The sequence below is a fragment of the Spermophilus citellus genome, assembly GCF_964194105.1.
Source record: "Spermophilus citellus genome assembly, chromosome: 4".
In the NCBI taxonomy this organism is placed as follows: Eukaryota; Metazoa; Chordata; class Mammalia; order Rodentia; family Sciuridae; genus Spermophilus; species Spermophilus citellus.
Window position 1 is genome coordinate 1,743,524 of NC_138185.1, and position 19,623 is coordinate 1,763,146.

Sequence of the window (19,623 nt, forward strand, 5' to 3'; positions counted from 1 at the left end):
GCTGGCTTCTCCCGATGACATGCGTATGGCTTCCTCCATGTTGCTCGTGGCTTGGAGGTGCGTCTCTTAGCACGGACTAGCACCCCGGCATCTGGGTCTCCTGCTGAGGGTGTCCTGGTTGCTCTGAGCTTTTGCAATGATCATGAAGCCCTGTAAGCATCTCTGCACAGGCGTCACATGTTTGTGGGTGACACCAGCCTGGATTCTGTGGGAGGAGCACGTCCGGTTTCCTAAGGAGCTGGCTGGGACCTTCCAAAGCTGCAGGACACTTTGCACACCCTCCACCTCCTGTCAGCGCTGGTGTGGTGGGTCTCACTGTGGCCTCAGCCAGGTGTGTGGAGTCCTTCCCTGAGGCCATCTGTGACTGGCTGTGACTGCTGCCTCCTGTGCAACTCTGACACGGCGGCAGTGCTGTGCTGTTCGTGGTGAAACACCCAAGGCCCACGTGTCCCAGCTCGTGCCGCCTAGGTATTTCCCCAGAGAAATGAAAACAGGGGTCTACACTAACACCTGCACACAAATGCCTTAGGTGACCTTTTCCACGACTGCCCCAAGTGCAAAACTCCCCACATATGCATCAAGGTGCGCGAGGCGTGGCAGGACACCCTGCCAGCCCACATGCTCACGGCAAGCCAGATGTGCCATCCCGCAGCTGGACTGTGGCAGGGAAGAACCCCTGGGACCAAAGCCATCCTGGGGGGCCAGGGCTGGCAAGGCCTGTGACCAAGGGCCCCCATGGGGCTCGCCACAGGTCAGACTGGGGGCAGCTGGGGCATGAAACCCTAATGGCCTGGTGAGGGCAGTGACATGCTCTGTGAGGACAGCAAGACACAGCAAGTGTGTCCTGAGAGCAGAGCCTCCAGAGCCCGGCCACCGGTGGACAGCTGCCCCACTTGGCTCACCTCCTGGAGCAGAGCCAGGCAGCAGAACTCTGCAGCCAGTGGACTCCACGTTCCAGGCGTCCACACAGCTAGCAGCAGCCTCTGGGCCCCAGAGGCACAATCAAGGCTGCTGCCCCCCAGAGCCTGGACCCTTCCTCGCCCAACAGGAGTGGCGAGTGCCCCCCACCCCTCCACGATAAGCAGCTTTGAGAGACAATCCACCTGCTGACACTCCCAAGGAGCACATGGTCCAAACACCTGACTCGGGCACGAGGACTTGCTGGTAGCCATCTGTAGCCCCCTTCAGAAAGGCCGGGGCGCAGAGACGGTGAGACGCGGTTCCCGTCAAGTAAATGTCAGCTGCGGCCCATTTTCAGACTAGCAGCTAACATTTCAGGACTGGAAGCTGACATTTATATTCACGGATCTGCCCAAAGTCCTCAAAAAACACACCAAGAATGACGGAGCCTGTTAACACAGGTGGGTATCCACGGCGCCACCGACCCCGTCAACGTGGGGGCCGGCAGCTACTGAAGACCATAAAGACAATCCGTTTCGCCACGTCCCCTCTGCCTGACATTTTCCTGCCCCGTGGGCAGGACGAGGTGTTGGTGAGGGCCAGCCATGCACAGCAGTGACGAGGACGCTGAGCACTTAACAGCCTGGGTGTCCTGCCTTCCCGAGCGTCTGCCGGGAGAGCTGGCCTGAGAGCAGTGCCTGGGCAGGACCGCTGTCCCCCAGCGTCCCACCAAGAGAGTGCCCAAATGCAGCGTCCCTCTCAGAGGTCTCAGCTGGCTTGCAGAAGCCTACCAGGAGCTGTGGATACGGCCCGACAGAACACGGTGGGGAGACCGCGGAGTGCCCTCCAGGCCCGGCTGCCTCCCACTCCACGTGGAGAGCCGTGGGAGCACACAGGCCCGCCGGGTGGCTTCCAGAGCACTGTGTCCGGCAGCGGCCAGATCTCGCTGATGCTGGTGGCAGAAGCGCTTACGCTCCCTCTAGGGAACAGCAGCATTCAGGAGGGGCCGGTCCTGGTGGCAACCTAAAGAGGCCAGATGCTGGGTGCCACCAGGGACCGGGCCTGCTCCTCTGAGCCTTCTCATGACCAGAGGACACCTGGCAGGAGGATGCAGGTGCTGGTGCCACCTGCTCCCGACTCCACCTGGAGACGTGCCAGAGTGGAGGTAGTGTGGCTGACACCTCAGACGCCACCCGTCAGTTAAAGATCTCTCCTGTCAGGCGGGGGCATGTACCTGGAAACCCACCTACCTGGGAGGCTGAGGCAGGAGGGTTGCAAGTTGGAGGCCAACTTAGCGAGACCCTAGGGGTGTAGGTCTGTGGTAAAGCACCCCTGGGTTCGATTCCCAGCATCACAAAAACAAAAACAGATCTCCATGTGCCTGAGCCTGTGCACTCGTCACTGAATTCCGGCTTTTCGGTCAGGAGCACCTCAGGCCTTGAGGGCTGCAGGGGGAGTCTGTCCCCTTTCCCCGAGGGCCTGAGACACCAGGGGCTCTCAGGGTGCCAGCTGCGGAAGGCTGCACTCCCAGGCAGAGGGGGACCAGAAACATCTCCTACGTCCTGAGGAGCTCGAGACCAGACAGGGGCATTCCACGGGTGTGCATGGGGGTTTTGAAGGTGCCACCAATGACTGATTGCCTTGGCACACAGTTGTCTCTGTCTTGTTTTGGGCAGTCCAAGGGGTTGGACCCAGGGGTGCTCTACCACTGAGCTACATCCCCAGCCCTTTTTAATTTTGTTTTTAAATTTCGAGACAGGGTCTAAGTTACCCAGGCTGGGGGACTCTGCTCAGCCTCGGAGCCACTGGGGTGACAGGCAGGGACCCCATCTACCTTTCCTATCGCCTTCCTACCTTTCCCTCTGGCCTTTGACCAAGGCACATGCTCAAAGGGACTGGGAGTGGGGTTGTCTGTGTGGCTGAGGAGCCCCTGCAGTGCCAAGAGCTGGCCTTGGAGGGGTTGGGAGACGCAGCCAGCTGCAGTGTTCTCTCAGGAAGAAAGAGATGGAGCCCTGGTAAGATACCGCGGGACTTCTCACAGCAGTCATCCAAACGTGCCTCAGAGCAGTACCCTTCCACCTTCTTGGCTTTCTGAGCCCAGGCATGACAATGGCCTGGAAAAGCAAGCAGCCTCCACCAGAGGCACCCAGCGTGCCCTGTTCTAGGCACCCAGCAATCTGGACTCCTCTCCTGGAATGTGGTCAAGGCCACTGTGCCCTGGATGCACCTGAAGTCACCAAGTAGCTCTGCTGGGCTCTGAAGGGGTGCTCTACAGACGGGGCCCAAGGCTGGAGCGTGGCCTTGTGTGCACAAGGCCCCAGAGGATGATGGGGAGGACACAACACCCTCACTCCCAGTTTCCAGAGCTACAAACCAAGCTTCCAAACCCACGCTGGCTTTTTAAAAGAGTTTTAATAGCAAAGGTGTCTCTGAAGCCTGGGCACACGGGGGCGCCACCTCTGCTCAGAGGGCCTGACTCCGTGACCTGCACTCATGCATGGCCAGGTGTGTACCGTGCAGGGGCGTGTGCACACACAGCAAAGAGCTCCTTGTGACCCATGGTGCCGACACTTCCACATGAAGGAACTGTCCCTGACAGAGGGATGTGGAGATGGACACACCTGCTGTGGTTAAAGGACTTTAATGACACAGGAAAGCAGGTCCTGCCTCTAACCCTCAGGCACAACCCAATGCGACTCACTTACACTGCAACATGCATGCTGGGAACACGGGGACACGAGACTGCTGTGGGCACGGGGAGGTGGTGAAGAACGAGCCCTCAGAGGTGTGGGTGAGGGCACGGAGCACTGTGGCCAGAGGAGCTCACCCTCACAGCAGCGCCCCTGGCCGCCTCGGCTCAGAGGCTCGTTGGGACGGTCCAAACGGGGAGAGGAGCGCGTTTCTGCTTTTCAGCAAAACACCATTCAAGTAGCTTTAACTTAAATATTTTAAAATTAATCTTTACGTCTCTCAAGATTGGTAAAAAATACAGACTCTGACAGCTTTCACGTCACTGGCCTGGCCACGCGGGGAGCCTCCACCCCCCCCTTGCTGTGATCCTGATGGCAGTCCCTGGCCTCCGGGTTGCTTTCAAGACCCACCTGCCCCCCTTTCCAGAGGAGCACACCCTCCCCCTTCAGCCCCCGATGTTGTGACCGAGCGAGCGCGGCAGGCCCAGCCAGCCTCACTCGTCCCCGATGGGAAGGCAGGGTTTCCTTCTGTGAGGAGCTGCCACAGCCAAGTGGGTCAGATCCTTGGTCAGGGATGAGGTCACCTGCACCACCTTGGCCAGAGAAGCTGGGCTCTGCCGGGGCAATACTCAGAGCGCCACTCGGGGTCCGGCGTGCAGGCCTCTGGGCTGGTCCTCCGGGCCCTCAGTAGATGTCGGGGCAGTCCGAGAAGTTCCGCTCGAAGTAGTCCCCTGCGTAGAGCCAGTCAGGAGTGCCCGTGTGGGGGTTGTCGCCCGGGCGGAACCACCTGTGGAGCACAGCGAGGTGGTCGCAGGTCCCGGCCGCCACCTCTGCCCCGGACAGCAGCCCAGGGGACTTGAGAAACGCGGCTCAGGGAAGCACCTGCCACTGAGTTCCCCATGTAACCCTAGTTCCCCAACAAAACCACCAGGATCTACCTCACTTAAAGCCCTCCCCAGCAGGCCATCCTCAGAGAGTGGCCCTGGAGCAGAGAGGTGGTGCTCCGCAGTCACAGTGCCCTGGCCTTGGGCTAGCGTGTCTGCCACAGGGGGCAGGGTGAGCTCTGAGCTCACGGAATACAGGGTGCTGTGTTCCAAGGACAAAGTCACCATTATTCTCACAACAAAGGTTTTTATATTCTTAAAAACAAGAAAGGAGGGCTACTTCAACTGTTCTTTCCTGGAGCAAGGCAAATTCAAAAATAAAGACAGTAAACAAAATTGGATGCCTCAGCATCAAGAATGGGCTTCAAAAACCCCAACCTCATTGTTAAGGGGCCTTGAAAACAAAGACCACAAAGAATGAAGCCTGTGGCTCAGTGGCCACACCCCTCACCCCTGCTACCAGAGGCCTGAGGCAGGAAGATGCAAGTTCCAGGCCAGGCTCAGCAACTTAGGGAAACCCTGTCTTAAAATTTTAAAAATTAACGTCTAGGGATACAGCTCAGTAGTAGAACTCCCAGGCCCCCATATTGAAAAGAAAGGAAAAAAGAATGGCACCCAGTGGTGGTGCCTGTGGCCGAGGTCCTGGGGAGGTGGAGGCTGGCCACCCAGGGAGACCCTGTCCCAGAAAACAAGAAGCCTGGTGAGAAGTACCTGCTCCCAAGTCCAAGGGTGTCTGCAAGGACTGAGACTTCCACACGTGCTGTGCTTAGTCTCCCTGTGCTCAGTCACCATGCACCTGAGTCCTCAGGGGACAGGCCCATTCATGCCAGGACCACCACAGGAGGAAGCAAGGTGACAGCTCTCTGTACCCTGTGCACAAGATCCCTGGGCTCCACCCAGTCAGCACAGCAGAGGGGCCACGGCAGGCTGCGTGCCTCATGTCCACAGCTCTCCAAAGGACCTGGGCTTTGGTCTGCAGCTGAGCTGCAGGCCACAGTGGGGCGTGGCCTCTGCCAGCCTTGCCACGGGTGCCAATGTAGAGCGTCACCAACCCTCACGGACCCTTTTGCTTCAGTGAGTGGCCGAGTTTGAACTACGTTTTATCCTTAAATTGGCCACGTTTGACAAGAGTGCTGTGTGAGGCTATGAAGCAGGTCAGCCAGGCCCAGGTCTGAGGTGACCTGGCCTTCGTGCACAGCCTGCCCCAGTGGGTGACGACAGGTTGGTGCGCCACCCAGGGGCTCAGGCCCTCACCTACGTGTCGACACCAGCACAGTCAGGGGGTGGGGTCACTGCCTTTATGCGCCATGGAATCACTACAGCTCACCACCAGGCGTACAGGGCCGAGGGCCCCAGGAGTGTGCAGGCCCTCCTCCGGCCCCTCACCTGGTCCGCCACTCGGCCTCTTCTTTGGCACGCTCCTTGCGGGCCTCCCTCTGCTTCTCTTCCAGCCGCTCCTTCTCCTGGCTGGCCAGATCTAGTCCAAGCAAACGGATCTGGCTAAGGGTTAGGCTGGCTCAAACCTTCCTGAAGATGCCAGAACCTTCTGCCCGGCCTTGGGAGGACCCCTCCCAGGTGGCTGCCTCCGCCCGCCTGTTACAGTGTGTGGGGAACGGAACACAGAGCCACCCAAGCCCAAGCAGGAGAGCAGGTGCTGGCGGCCATCAGCCCTCACAAAGCGTGCACATCCTGAGCCCAGGGCATGGCTGCCTGCTCTAGACAGGGATGGAAGTGGCCCCTGCAACACCCTCATGGGGTGGGTTCTCTGCTGAAGCACCAGGATTACAGCAAAGCCCGGGAGCCCGCTGGACAGGTGTCCCCCTGGGGGTCCTGCTGTCACCTGGCCTGCACTGGGGGGCAGGGAGCAAGCGTGGGGTCAGGTGGAAATCTGAGGCCTGCCCGGCACAGCGAGGGGGTGGCAGGGGCCGCTTGGGGGCTCCCCGTCAAGGCTCAGCTGAGGGAAGAGCACAGACTGACCATGCGGGCGGCCTGCGTGGACATGGAATGAACTCAGACAACCCCGCATCCACCCACACCAGCACTGTGAGCCCAGCCAGCACATACCCATGTTGCCGTTCTCCATGCCACGGATGTCGGGGCGCAGGCGGCAATCTGTGGGTGGCAGGATCTTCTCCATGCCGGACTGCAGCTCGTTGAGGCTCACAGTGAAGCTGGTGAAGTTGTACATCTGTGGGAGCGCGGCGGCACGCGGTCAGTGCCACAGTCGGTCAGAGCCACAGGCACTCTGGACCCGCTGCCAGCAGCCACACAGCACCCGCTCTCTAAAATGTCCTGCCAGCCCGCACCCCGAGGCCCGCCACCCTGTGACCCCATGCCCAGGGCCGCAGGCTGACTCCCAGCATGGGCAACAGTGTGTCGACAACCACAAGCTCTGTTCAGCAGAGGCCAGACCGCCGTCCGCTGCACGCACTGAACCCCTGCACTCGACCCTCCGGGTTGGCTCCTGGCTCCCTCCTGGCCTCCTCTTCTCTTCCTGTCACATCCAGCAAATGGCTCGAGGGCCACAGGAATGCGAATCCCCTCTGAAACAACTCCCAGGGTGCCCACGTCACTCAGCAAAAGCTAGGGTGGTCAGAATCTCCTGCATCCTGCCCACATGGGCCCCGGGCCTGTGGCCCTCTTGCACACTCTGCTCCTGGCCATCCCCTCTGCCTCCCTCCTGGACCCCTCCACTGCAGCCTCTCTGCTGTGTCCTGTGTTTCCCTGGTACTTCTAATGGGCCACGTGGTTCCCAGCCAAGTGCCCACTGCCTGCCACCAGACTCTTCTTCTTAAGTCTGCTTCCAGAACCCTGAGCCCACTGGCAGGCAGGAGGCACCCGACCAGCACCACTGAACAAAGGATGAGGGAGTGAGTGTGGTTCTTGGGGCTGGGGATATAGCTCAGTGGTAGAGGGCCTGCTTTGCATGCATGAGGCCCTGGTGCGATCCACAATACCAAACAAACAAAAAAGAGGCTGGCCTGGAACTTGTGATCCTCCTGCCTCAGCCTCCCAATTGCTGAGATCACAGGTGCACCAATCATCATTCTTAAAGAACCTCCCTCTGAAACAACTGTTTCCCTAAAACCTCACTGAAAACAGTGCTGCCGAGCTAGCCGTCCCCCAGCCCAGCAGCGCTGCTTGTGGAGAGGGGCTGTGCTCCCCATCCTCTCTACAGAGCTGCAGGTTGCACTGGGGCCTGCCACCAGGCTACGGCCCTGGTCTCCCTTTTCTTATTTTACACACCGTTATGTGTGCAGGCCACAACACCCCCACAGAAGTCGCTTAACAGCACACGGACTTCATGCCTATATGATTTATAGTAGATATGAAGTAACATAGTGTGCTACGTGTTTTTTGGCTTGTTCTATGTAGCAGTATGGTTTATTACGGAATGAATCCTAAGTGAGGTTTTCAAGGGTAAACGCCACAGTGCCCTGAGCATCTGCACAGGTGAGGGACTGCACCTGGTGCTGCACACCTGCACTGCAGCTGCCAGGAGCTGGGGCAGAGGTCCCTGCACCCAGGAATTCAAGGCCAGCCTAAGCAACACAGCGAGACTCTTGTCTCAAAGACGGGTCAGCGGCTGGGGATGTGGCTCAAGCGGTAGCGCGCTCGCCTGGCGTGCGTGCGGCCCGGGTTCGATCCTCAGCACCACATACCAACAAAGATGTTGTGTCCGCCGAGAACTAAAAATAAATATTAAAAATTCTCTCTCTCTCTCTCTCTCTCCTCTATCACTCTCTCTTAAAAAAAAAAAAAAAAAAAGACGGGTCAGCAAAACAGACTCTACAGAGAAGCTTGGATCCCTGCCCTCCGTGTGTGTGGGGGAGGGGTGCTAGGGACAGAACCCAGGGCCTTGTGCATGTGAGGCCAGCACTCTACCAACTGAGCTCTATCCCCGGCCCGGGAGCCCCCATTTTTCTCTTAGCTGTAGGTGGACACAGTACCTTTGTTTTATTCGTTTACTTTTATGTGGTGCTGAGGAGGGGACCCAGGGCCTCACACTTGCTCGGCAAGCTCTGTACCACTGAGCCCCAGCCCCAGCCCTGGAGCCCCTTTTTGATGAAAGGCAGTCACTTTGGACCTCAGAGGGCAGGTGGGGCATCTGCTTGGTGGAGGAACTGGCCTGGGCAGCTGGAACCGCCGAACTGTGAGCTGTTGGGAAGACGCAGCGCTGCCAGGCGGCCAGATACCAGGTCTCTCGGGAGCTCTGCAGTGGGGAGGCCCTGTGGCTGCATCATGGGCACCTGCTAGGGTGGCCGCTGGGAAGGCCAGCTGTGGAAATGGTGCAGTGGTGTGATGGGGCTCCCTGACCCAGGGACAGCCAGCTGAAGCTCCAGGCAGGAAGGCACGGACGCTGGGCAAGGGAGGATGAGGCAGCAGCTGACTAGGCAGTGGGCAGGCTGGACCTAGAGGAGGCTGCAAGGCACAAGGCACAGACCTGGGCTGAGTTGGGGGGCCGACTGTTGACCCTCCAGAGCAGCCTGCTGCCGGGAATGACTGGCACGGTCTCCTGGGCCATGGGCACGTCATCAGCTGCGTCCCCAGCCACCTCGCTGGCGATCTCAGGTCCGACGTCCTGCAACACAGGACCCCTCAGAAGAGCCTCCTAGACACTTGAGACCTGTTCCCAAGTCCCCAGGAAAAACAAGGGTCAATTTTTTTCTTTTCTTTTTTAACTAAGAAGAAAATCAAGCTGGGCATCATGATGCATGTCTATAATCCCAACTACTAAGGAGGCTGAGGCAGGAGGATCACAAGTTTGAGACCAGCCCCAGCAACTCAGCAAGACCCTATTTCAAAATAAAATGAAAACAGGGTTGGAGGTGTAGCTCAATGATAGAGCACCCCTGGATTCAATTTCCAGTTTAAAAAAAATATATATATATATATATAATTTATAATATATATATATATATATATATATAATTTATATAATATATATATAAATGATTTAAATCTTTTTTAGTTGTAAATGGACACAATACCTTTATTTTGTTTACTTATTTTTATGTGGTGCTGAGGATCAAACCCAGTGCCTCACATGTGCGAGGCAAGTGCTCTACGGCTGAGCCACCCCAGCCCCTATATTTTTAAGTCAAATTGTCTCCATAGTTGGTGACACCACCCACCCTCCAGCTTATGAAGAGGACTCGGGCTCCTGCTCTCTGCAGGGCCAGCACACTGGGCTTTTCCTCCTCCTGCAGAGAAGACAGGCAGGGTGGCAGCAGGTGTGCCGTGCCCTCCTCTGCGTGTGAGCTAGACCCTGTGGGGGCCACCTGCCTAGCAGGGGACTTGCCACACCAGGGCCAGGGGCTTCCCTGGGTGCTGCTACTGCCCTCAGGCAGAAAGCTTCCCCAAGGCTGAGCTCATGGTGGCTGGGCAGCTCGAGGTTGAGCCCCAGGGCCCATCCCTCCTTGGGAGAGACACTGCTACGCTGTCTTCAGAGCCCATGGGTCCTAGGTGGAGAGGACAGTGGTCACTGGATGCAGCTGTGGACCCACTTACACCCAGCGGTCAGCACTCGGGAGACTCCCATTCCAGGTCACCCAGAGCAAATGCAAAGCTGGTGAGAGCACCCCATGACCCCACCAAGAAGACGTCCCACTCCAAGTCTACACAGCCGGCTGAACCAAGGTGCTCTACACCAAGCTACATCCCAGCCCTTTTTCGGAGACTGGGTCTCAGTTGCTGAGGCTGGCCTGGAACTTGCAATCCTGTTTCAGCTTCACAAGTTGCTAGGACTACAGATGTGCACCACCGTGCTCAGCCCAAACCTATGTGAACTTTTCTTTTCTTTTCTTTTCTTTTTTTTTAAATGAAAGAGAGTTATTAGGGGAGCTGGGATTGTGGCTCAGAGGTAGAGTGCTTGCCTAACATGCGTGAGGCACTGGGTTCGATCCTCAGCACCACATAAATATAAAATAAAGATATTGTGTGCACCTATTACTAAAAAATAAATATTAAAAAAAGAATTCGGGAGATATTAAAAAAAAAGAAAGAAAGAGAGTTATTAGAAAAGATGCATGAATATCATAACATGAAAACACTGGGACTCCTGGAAGGGGCTGAGGAGGCTCAACATTTTTGTGAAATAAATACTGAAGATCTTGAGTTGGGCACATGGGTTCACATCTAGGAAACACACCATCCCTTCTGTACTATCATGTCTGGTTTTTTTTTTTAAGCATTTATTTTTTGTTGTTGTTGCAGCTGGACACAACACCTTTATTTTATTTATTTATTTCTATGTGGTGCTGAGCCCAGTGTGGCTGGCCCTGCAGAGATAAACCCAGCGCCTCGCACATGCTAGGTGAGCGCTCAGGTCTGGTTTGAAGCTCAGGAGTAACCTGTCTTAAGATCACTGAATTCCCAAGCTCTGGGAAATCCTTGGCAATACTCTGACTGCTGAACAGATCACCTGGTTCCCAGGATGGGAGAAGCAGACACGTGGCTCATTTGGCTTTTCACACAGGCCTAGGGGATGTACTTGAGCAGGACCCTAAACCCAGAGCTCCCAAAGACACAGGCTTGCGTGAGGTTCCAGAGGCTGCTCCAGCCAGGGAGGCAACTGCAAGCCATGACACCACGGGACACAGGAGACCCCACTGCCCAGAGCCCAGACAGACAAGCATCTCAACAGATTCCACACTTCCTGGCTGCGGCCAGGAAGGCACCACAACCCCCTCAGGCAAGCGGAGGGCGAGGCTGACCCCAGAGCTCTAGGGAACAGCACGGCCCTTGCCACAGGCTCCACCCGCCCAGAGTCTGCCCAGAGAGCCACTCACCAGCCTGGCCTTCCTGTGGTGGTCCCCTCTCCTCTCCTGCTTCTTGAAGGACTCATAGGAACAGGGGTCGATGCCCCACAAGCACTCGGTCCACTTGCCGTAGATCATGAAGAGCTTCTTTTTGCTGTAGCAAAGGGTTGGGCGCTTGGTCAGGGCAGCCAGCAGCCACTCTGCGAACACAGCTCCCTGCCTTTGCCCGTGGGGACGTCCCCTTCTGGCATGTGCTCTAAACTGGGGGACACCACTGGGTATAAATGCAAAGACGAAGACGGACTTTTAGGACACCGCTCATGTCACTTGAGAAGGGCTCCTCCTAACCCTGCACCAAAGCAGAAAAGAGGGGAAGCCACAGAAGGCTAAAGGAGGCCTCAGGCTGTAGGAGGCAGCAGACGCACACTTCTCCAAGGGCAGAGCTGTAGGTACCTGTCTCTTTCTTTTTGCTGTGGGGATGGAACCTAGGACCTCACACACGTCAGATAAGTGCTCTACCGCTGAGCCACATTCCCGAGCCCTAGAGTCATTTTCCAAACACACTGGACGTTCGCATGCTTGTAGACCTTCCATTGACCACACCAACAGCACTTGCTTCCTCCGTGGCCACTGCCCGTCAGTCTCACCTCATGACAACCCTGGGGGCTCTCTGATGCTGGACCCTTCCCGTTTTCCTCTGCCTGGGAGGAGCATGTGGTGGCTGTGCTGAGTCCATGCCCTAGTAGAGCAGGCCAGTCTCAGGGGCACCCTGCAGAGCCAGCCTCAGACAGCTTCCCATCTCTAGAGGAATTGTCCTCAGGTTTAGGATGGCTTTCTCATTTGGATCCTAAAGGTCTCCAAAAAGCTCATGTGTCAAAGGCTTGGTCCCCAGTGCAGAGGTAGAGCCTTTAGGAGGTCACTGGATCATGAGAGCGCTCACCCCATCAAGGGATTAACCCACCAATGACTTCATGGTTTCATGGGCTGTTGGCCAGTGTGGAGACTGTCAGAGGTGAGGAAGCAGGTCACTGGGGGCATGTCCTTGAAGGGTGTGTCTGTCTCCTCTCCCCTCTCCCACCTCCTGGCCACCAGGAACTACGCAGCTTTTCTCTGCTGGGCCCTTCCACCACAATGTGCTGCCCCACAGGCCCAGAAGCAACTGGGTCAAGCAACCATGGACTAAAACCTGGAATCAGTAGCCACATCGTCTCCTGTTCAAGTGGTTTCCTCAAGTATTTCACCACAGCAACAGGAAGCCAGCCCACAGATGGAAAGCCTAGGGCCAGGCCCACTGTACACGCTCAGCGCCACAGGTGCCAGCCCCAGCCTGGCAGCCCAGGCCCCACAGACACAGCAGCCTCAGGCAACTCCACAGGAGACTGCCCGCAGTGCTGGCCACTAAGATCCCACCCGCGGGGCGCTGTCCTCTAAGGTCCACATGCTGGGTCCTGCCATGCGCCAGGGGAGACACTGTCCGTCTCAAGTGTGACGGCGTTTTACAGGCAGGTTAAACAGGTACATTGTGGTACTCGGGAAAAGGTGGAGCAAAACTACTGTTTTAAGTTGGAAACTAGAGTTTAGGAGCTAGAAGTAATCTCTTGACATTATATGGCCCTAATTCCTTGCTAAAAAAAAAAAAAAAAAAAAAACTGATAAATTTGAAATCCAACACCTAAAGAAATTAACACAGAGTGGGTTAAAAAATCATGAAAAATCTGTCATAACACCACCAACCATTTGTCTGCTTGCAAAAACTTGTTGAAGTCCCTGGTGTAGAGTGGAATGAACCAGGCCTTGCCAACAGCACCACACAGGCTACCGCCCATCCGCCTGGGGCCTGGCACAGCTGCAGCAGGGAAGGGACACTGGGTCAAAGTCTGAACTGCAGCTCTGCTCGTAAAACTGCACTTCTCTCCTGAGAAAAAGCTCTCATTTCTCAGGCCAACTGGATATTTTTTCCTTCTGGAAGGGAATGGGCTCCACTCTCCAGTCACCAGAAGCTGCTCCCAAGATGGTCTTGATATGGGCTGGGTGGGGCTCAGTGGTGGAGCACCTGCCTGGCACGCGGGAGGCACTGGGTTTGAGTTTCAGCATCGCATATGAATAAATAAATGAAATAAAGGTCCGTGGACAACTAAAAAAAAGACTGTCTTTATTTTCTCTTCCTGAACAAAGCGTCTGCTGTGACAGGCACCTGGGTGGGGCACGTGCGGCCACTGGCGCCCACTCACGTCACAGCGCCAGCCTCGCAGGCTCACTGTTTTTTCTGAGGAGCTGGACTGAGCCCAGGGCCTGTGCGTGCCAGGCAAGCGCTCTACCAACGAGCTGCGTCCCAGCCCCCAGACCTACTTTTTGTCTTGAATGTGCCCTTCCACTCTGTGAAGCTCCTTCCCAAACAGTCCGCATGGCCTGAAGTTCAGCACACACTTGTCGCCGGTCCTGTGGGAAACAAGCACGGGCAGGCGTTCACGACGTGGGAAGTCCCGAAAGGGCAGCCTGCGACACAGCAGGGCCGGAGGCCTGGCCGCGAGGACGATCAGTGCCACAGGAGCCCCAGGCACAGAAAGAGATACCACAACTTTGGGGAGAGGACTGTGTGATCCGATAAATCTACTAAAATGTCACTTAAGTGCTCATTTCAACTTAGTAAATTTTATGATTATTAAAAATTATATCTCTGGGCTGGGGATGTGGCTCAAGCGGTAGCGCGCTCGCCTGGCATGCATGCGGCCAGGGTTCGATCCTCAGCACCACATACCAACAAAGATATTGTGTCCGCCGAGAACTAAAAAATAAATATTAAAAAAAAATTCTCTCTCTCTCTCTCTCTCTCTCTCTCTCTCTCTCTCCTCTCTCTTTAAAAAAAAAAAAAGAAATTATATCTCATACTTAAAAAAACGAGTCAGGAGTTCCCAGCATAAGGTATTACGCCTGGATACTGGGTGATGCCAGGTGGTCACTTGTTTTTCCCAATAATGACACCACTCTTCAGTTTAAAATCTCAAATAAATGAGCCACTCAACCAATGTGGCACACTCGCCCTGACCTCAGCACTGGCCGGGACTGACCCAGCCAGCCAGGGCAGGCCCCCTGAGATGAGTGGCGGGAAGGTGGCTGGGCAGGGCCTGGGAGTCACCTGTGGTTCAGGATCTCCACTGTCCCGTACTGCTCTATCCACAGCTTCCCGATGATGACATTGTGCACACAGCAGGTGGGATTGGTCCAGGTATAGGCTTCGCCATGTCTGAAACACAGAAGAGAACGTCAGCGATGCACGGGCCTGTGTGATCCGAACGCCAGACCAGACATCCAGAGCGTGACGCCAAGCCTGCCAAGAGCCGCCCAGGGCTTTGAAGTCTCTGCAGTGCGGCCCGTAAGCTCAGTGTGCTGGTGGCATTTATTTCTTCTTTCCTTTGTAGCATCAACAAAGCTTTCTACTTAAATGTCAAGACAAGTTAATAAGCAATAAAAGAAGACTGAGACAAGAGAAATGGCTTTCCTGTGAAGTTGTCAACAGAAAACCATTTCACACACACACCATGGTAATGCAGTCCTGAGGAGCCCCCCGCTTTCGGGGGGGTGCACCCAGCCAGGCAGGGACACAGGGAGCGGGCATGCTGTCCACGCTCTCCACTCCTTCTCTTTGACTCTTCCTCCTCCCAAGCAGCCCTTCCCAGGAGAGACCCCCACGTGTGATGCGGCTGATGGCTGCAGCACAGAGCGGCAACAAAGAGCTGACGGGGCAAGACCAGCTCAGGGCAGGACAGTGCACCACACCTGCCCAGAGCTCCTAGGAAATCCCAGGGAAATTCCAGCCCCTAGAAAATTCCAGACCTGAACACACTGACCCAAAGGGCCTGCCACTTTTCAATTCTGTGCACCTCACCCCCAAAAGAAAACAACACATTCTGGCAGCCGAAATTTACAACAGGGACTGCCTGCAGGGCCTGGTGGCCACATTCTGGGGGCGGCAGTGGGTGTCAGTCCCCTCCAGGTCCTCAGTGCACGATATGGAAAGCAGCTAGGTGGGCCAATGGCAGGAACTGCACTGGGCGCGTGCTTGGAGCAGCTGCGGTCAGCAAGACCATCTCAGAGGACTGGCCGCCAAGGAGGGCCTGTCTGCAGTGGGCCTCGAGCTCCAGGGTGAGCTGGAGGCTTGCTGTCCTCTGGCACCTTTGGTGGGCGCTGGACTAGAGGAGGGCAGCTGCTTTGCGCTGTGACTTCCTTCCAGGGAGGGCCTTTCCCGGGTCCTTTCCAGATGGAGGCAGGAGACCTCTCAGAGGCCCTCCAGCAGTCCTCACCACCACACTCGCCCCTGTGCGCACAGGCAGTGGCTGCCGCAGTCTATGTTGAGACGCATGGCACATGGGGGCTGGGGCTACAGGGGCCTTGCCTTTCATGGCTGCTGTCTCCCCAGGACCCCCTGATAGAGGCCAGCACCACGCCTAGGCAGCCCTGGGAGGAGTTCCTGACCAGGAACAAAGTCCCTGCCAACTTGGGAGCAGGCGCTGGCCAGGCTGGCTCAGGTGCAGCCTGGTGGGTGCTACAGGTGAGGTAAGGAGCTGTGCTGGTCCAGGCTGCCAGGCTGGACGAGAGGACCAAGACAAGGAGAGAAGCACACTGGTGTGGAAAAGGGCAGTGGACTCCATCGTCCTGGGACGCAGCACAGTCCTGACAAACACTGCTGAAGCATCTCCCGTGGGCAGGCTGCCCATCCTGGGAAAGGACCTCCCTGGAAGGAAGTCCCAGTGCGAAGCAGCCGCCTGCTCCTGTTACTCACTTGAGAAGCTCCAGGGTGATGGTCCCCCGGGGCTCCGCCTCCACACTCTTGCCCCAGAACTTCAGCTTCGGGTAGATGGAGCCATGGAACACGAAGTCCTGGCTGAGGCCTTCTGAATAGAAAGCGCTGACGGGAGGGTGGTGACTGACTTGTTCAGATATAAATCTGAACCCTAAATCTTCCCTGGGTTCAGAAATAAGGAGAGGAAGGAAAGGAAGAGAGAGGGAAAGAGTCACATTAGTGACAACAAACCCAACGGAAGGACAGCTCGCCTGTCGGGCTCAGGGCCCTGCAATCCCACTGCCCAGCGGGTCCAGCCCTGCTACCTCCAGTCTGGTCTGGCGGAGGTGCTGGGCACTAGGAGCCCCCAGGCTGTGTGTGACAGGCAGCAGAAACACAAAACAGGTGTTTCTCAGAAGGCACAGTTTGCCTGACAGCCACGGAGTGTCACTCCTGAGCACACCTGGCCAGTTTGCAGAGCAAGCGCTGGTTGGAGGCCTGCCACCAGCCTGCTGCTCATCCTCGGGGGACGCCTGCACCTCACAGCTGCTCCCACTGCAGGCCAGCATGGTCCAGAATACTCGCTTCAGCCCTGCAGACCCCACTGCAGCAAAGCCAGGGCTGACTGTGGCCCCCGGAGGGGCATCCTGCCCGGTCTTGTTACGAAGTTCCTGGAACTTCAGTGATGAAATGTCTTGCACCCCAAAATGTTCTTGGCCAGGAAGCAGGGCTTTGAGCAGACTCTCTTATTCAATAAAAATGTCAGTGTTTAATTGTTCCGGAACTGTGGATACACCTACAGTTGTAGTCATTAAAAATTATAAAAGCTAAACCACATAATTACTAAGTTATCTGGAATCAGAATTCCCAATCATTACAGAGGAAGGAAAGGTGAAAAATTAGGTTTTAAAAGGTTGCCTACCAAAGTCTGTAATTTACAAGATGAATACTTGTCTAAGAAAAGAAGGTGTATTTTTAGCCTCACTGAGGGATCTGCGGGATGTGAGCACGGGTGCAGGACGGGGTCTGCACTGCTGCCGAGCGGGGCTGCTCGGCCCGCTCGGCCCTCTCGGCCAGCAGAGGCATGGGGGAGACGCTGCCCAGTGGGGCACGTGTGCCGGGACCTGGAAGAGCTGGTGCTTTCAAGATGTGAAACTCCGGCTCCACCCAGACGGCACCCGGAAGGCTGGACCCCGTGCGCTGCATCTCGCCTGTCCCTGTTCTTCTCACCCAGAGCTTCTTTCCTACTCTGGCTCCCCTGCCCGAGGCATTTTAATGACTCCAGCGACCACACCGCCAGCATCTGGAACACAGCCCTGAGCACGTGAGTGGGGGCTTGCAGGCCCAGCGACGAGCCGTGGCTGCTCAGGAGGGTCTAGAAAGGGAGTTGCTCTCCATGACTTCAGGAAGGAAAGGTGCCATACCCACACGTGCACCCGGCGGGCGGCCCTTCCCTCCCCCCTGCAGCCCCTCTTGCTAGGACCTGGACAGCCTCTGGGGACAGTCCTGCCTCTCCCTGCGGGCCTCTGCATCACCATGCTCTCTGACCAGCTCCGCTCTCTTGGAGGCAGTGTGGCCTGGACAGCAGCAGCTCCAGCACTCAGTACTGGCCAACAGCTGATCAAGCCACAAGCTCCTGGGGCGAGGGCTGGGCTGGGGCTCAGTGTGGAGCGTTCGCCTGGCACGTGTGAGACGCTGGGTGTCACCCTCAGCACCACATAAAAATACATACCTAAATAAAGATATTGCGTCCACCTACAACTAAAAGAATATTAAAAACAAACAAACAAAAACCAAAAAAAACCCACAAACTTCCGACAGTCCCCACAGCAGCAGAGCAAGGGGAAGGCCGAAGCTGAACCCTCCTGAATGGGGTGGGAGCAGAGCGGAGCCTCAACCACTGGCTCCGACACGCCTTCCCAACTATAGCTGCTGCATCTCAGCAGACGCTCGGGAGGGCCTGGGTTGACAGTCGGCCGGCCCCCCAGATGGTCGAGGCCAGTGCTGGCACAGACAGGCAGCTGGCCCCAGCCTGAGCAAAGCTCTTCACAAACAAAAGGAAACCTACCAAAATGGTTTCAGCAATGGTTTTTCATGGAGTTATATCTGACTTACATTTTCTACTTTTTTTCAAAGTTGCACATTTTCTAGGAAGAGTATGCTCTTATAGTTAAAAAACAGACTCAATAAAATATCCCAAAGGGTCATCAATTAACTCACACCCCAAATAGGAGGCTAACTGCTTTAGCAGGTTCCGCTTTCCATGGGAAAGAGAACTAAAGCAGGACACAGGGGCCCCCCACTAGCACTGGGGCTCTGGGCAGCACCACCTGCACACAGCCTGGCACCCTGCGGCCAACAGCTACAATGCTCGTGGCAGGAACGGCCTGACTGACTGACACCCCGTCCTCCACGTCCTCCCCCACCAGGGTAGTCTCACTTGCTAAGCGCACCAAACTCAGAAAAGAGGTCAGTCTCCCTTCCCTCTTTCAGCCTCCCCCTCAGCATCTGGCAGGCACTCACCCGCTCACCCACAGTGCCTGAGGGCAGCAGACTAAGAAGGTCCCTGGACACACAAACAGCCCCACGTCTCGGCTGGGCTGAGGGCACAGTGCTCTGGCACGGCCTCGCACCTGGGTAGTGCCCCGGAGTGGGCATTCTCAGAGGGCACAGGACGGTTTCTCATAGCCCGAGGCTGCACAGTGTGGAGAGCTGCCCGGCCAGCCAGCCTCTGGGCTGGAGTCCAGGACCTGTGCCCGGTCTTGGTCTGCACTAGGCACAAGGGCAAGAATGAAAGGGAGCACGACCTGGAGGGTCCCAGGAGGGCAGGGACTCTGCCTAGAAGGAGCTCCCCAGGCAGGAGTCTCAGCCCACACAGACGAAGCCTTATCTGCACCCCTCCTGGCCAGGATGCCCAGCCACTCCAGGGCCCGTGTGGCCGGTGGTGGTCAGTGGGGGCTGCATCGTGAACAGCGCCTCTGCAGTTACCCTTCTTTTTGGATTCACCTCTCTCTCTTTTTCCCCTGAGTCGTGGGATTGAACCGGGGTGCAGTACCCACGAACTACACCCCAGCCCTTTCCTTTTGATTTGAGACAGTATCTTACTACGTGGTCCAGGCTGGCTTCGAACTTGTGGTCCTCCTGCCTCAGCCTCCCAAGTCACCGAATTACATGTGTGTGCCACTGTGTCTGGCTTGGATTTTTCTCTCTTCTAACAGTGTCCCCAAAGTGCTGCTGTAAAATGGCCTGGTTTGCTCATTAGTACCTGGTTTTGCCAAGGTTGAAAGCTAGCACTCATCCACGCTTCTCCACAAGCACGCACATCAGGACCAGGCAGCACAGGCTTTCTCCTACAACCCACCGCACACGACTCTCTGGTTCGCCCTGGTCTTGCCTCACTAGGGCAGGGCCTTGCCTTGCCACCATAGCACTCCGGGTGTGAAACAGCTTGCCCATAGCATCCCAAACCCTCCAACAGCTCCTCATGGGCCCAGACACCAATGCTGGAGAGAACCAGGCTCGCCTGTCACCCAAGAGCCCAACTTGAGTATTCACGACAGTCCCCCCACACACACACTTTTTTAAATATTTTTTTTAGTTGTCATTGG

General features: G+C 56.4%; 1 protein-coding gene across 5 annotated transcripts in view; it reads right to left on the minus strand.

The window, feature by feature from the left end:
* Positions 1-3,293: 3,293 nt before the first annotated feature.
* The window catches only part of OSBPL2 (oxysterol binding protein like 2), a 34,757-nt gene continuing 18,427 nt past the window's right edge, over positions 3,294-19,623 (minus strand). For all 5 annotated transcript variants that reach the window (XM_081289199.1, XM_081289195.1, XM_081289196.1 and 2 more), the window contains 8 exons: positions 16,016-16,198; positions 14,372-14,479; positions 13,585-13,674; positions 11,266-11,389; positions 8,919-9,056; positions 6,539-6,662; positions 5,861-5,951; positions 3,294-4,377 (listed from right to left, as the gene is read on the minus strand). In XM_081289199.1, coding sequence (XP_081145325.1) covers positions 4,275-4,377; positions 5,861-5,951; positions 6,539-6,662; positions 8,919-9,056; positions 11,266-11,389; positions 13,585-13,674; positions 14,372-14,479; positions 16,016-16,198 — 961 coding nt within the window. In that variant the 3' untranslated portion in view covers positions 3,294-4,274. The remainder of the gene's footprint in view (positions 4,378-5,860; positions 5,952-6,538; positions 6,663-8,918; positions 9,057-11,265; positions 11,390-13,584; positions 13,675-14,371; positions 14,480-16,015; positions 16,199-19,623) is intronic.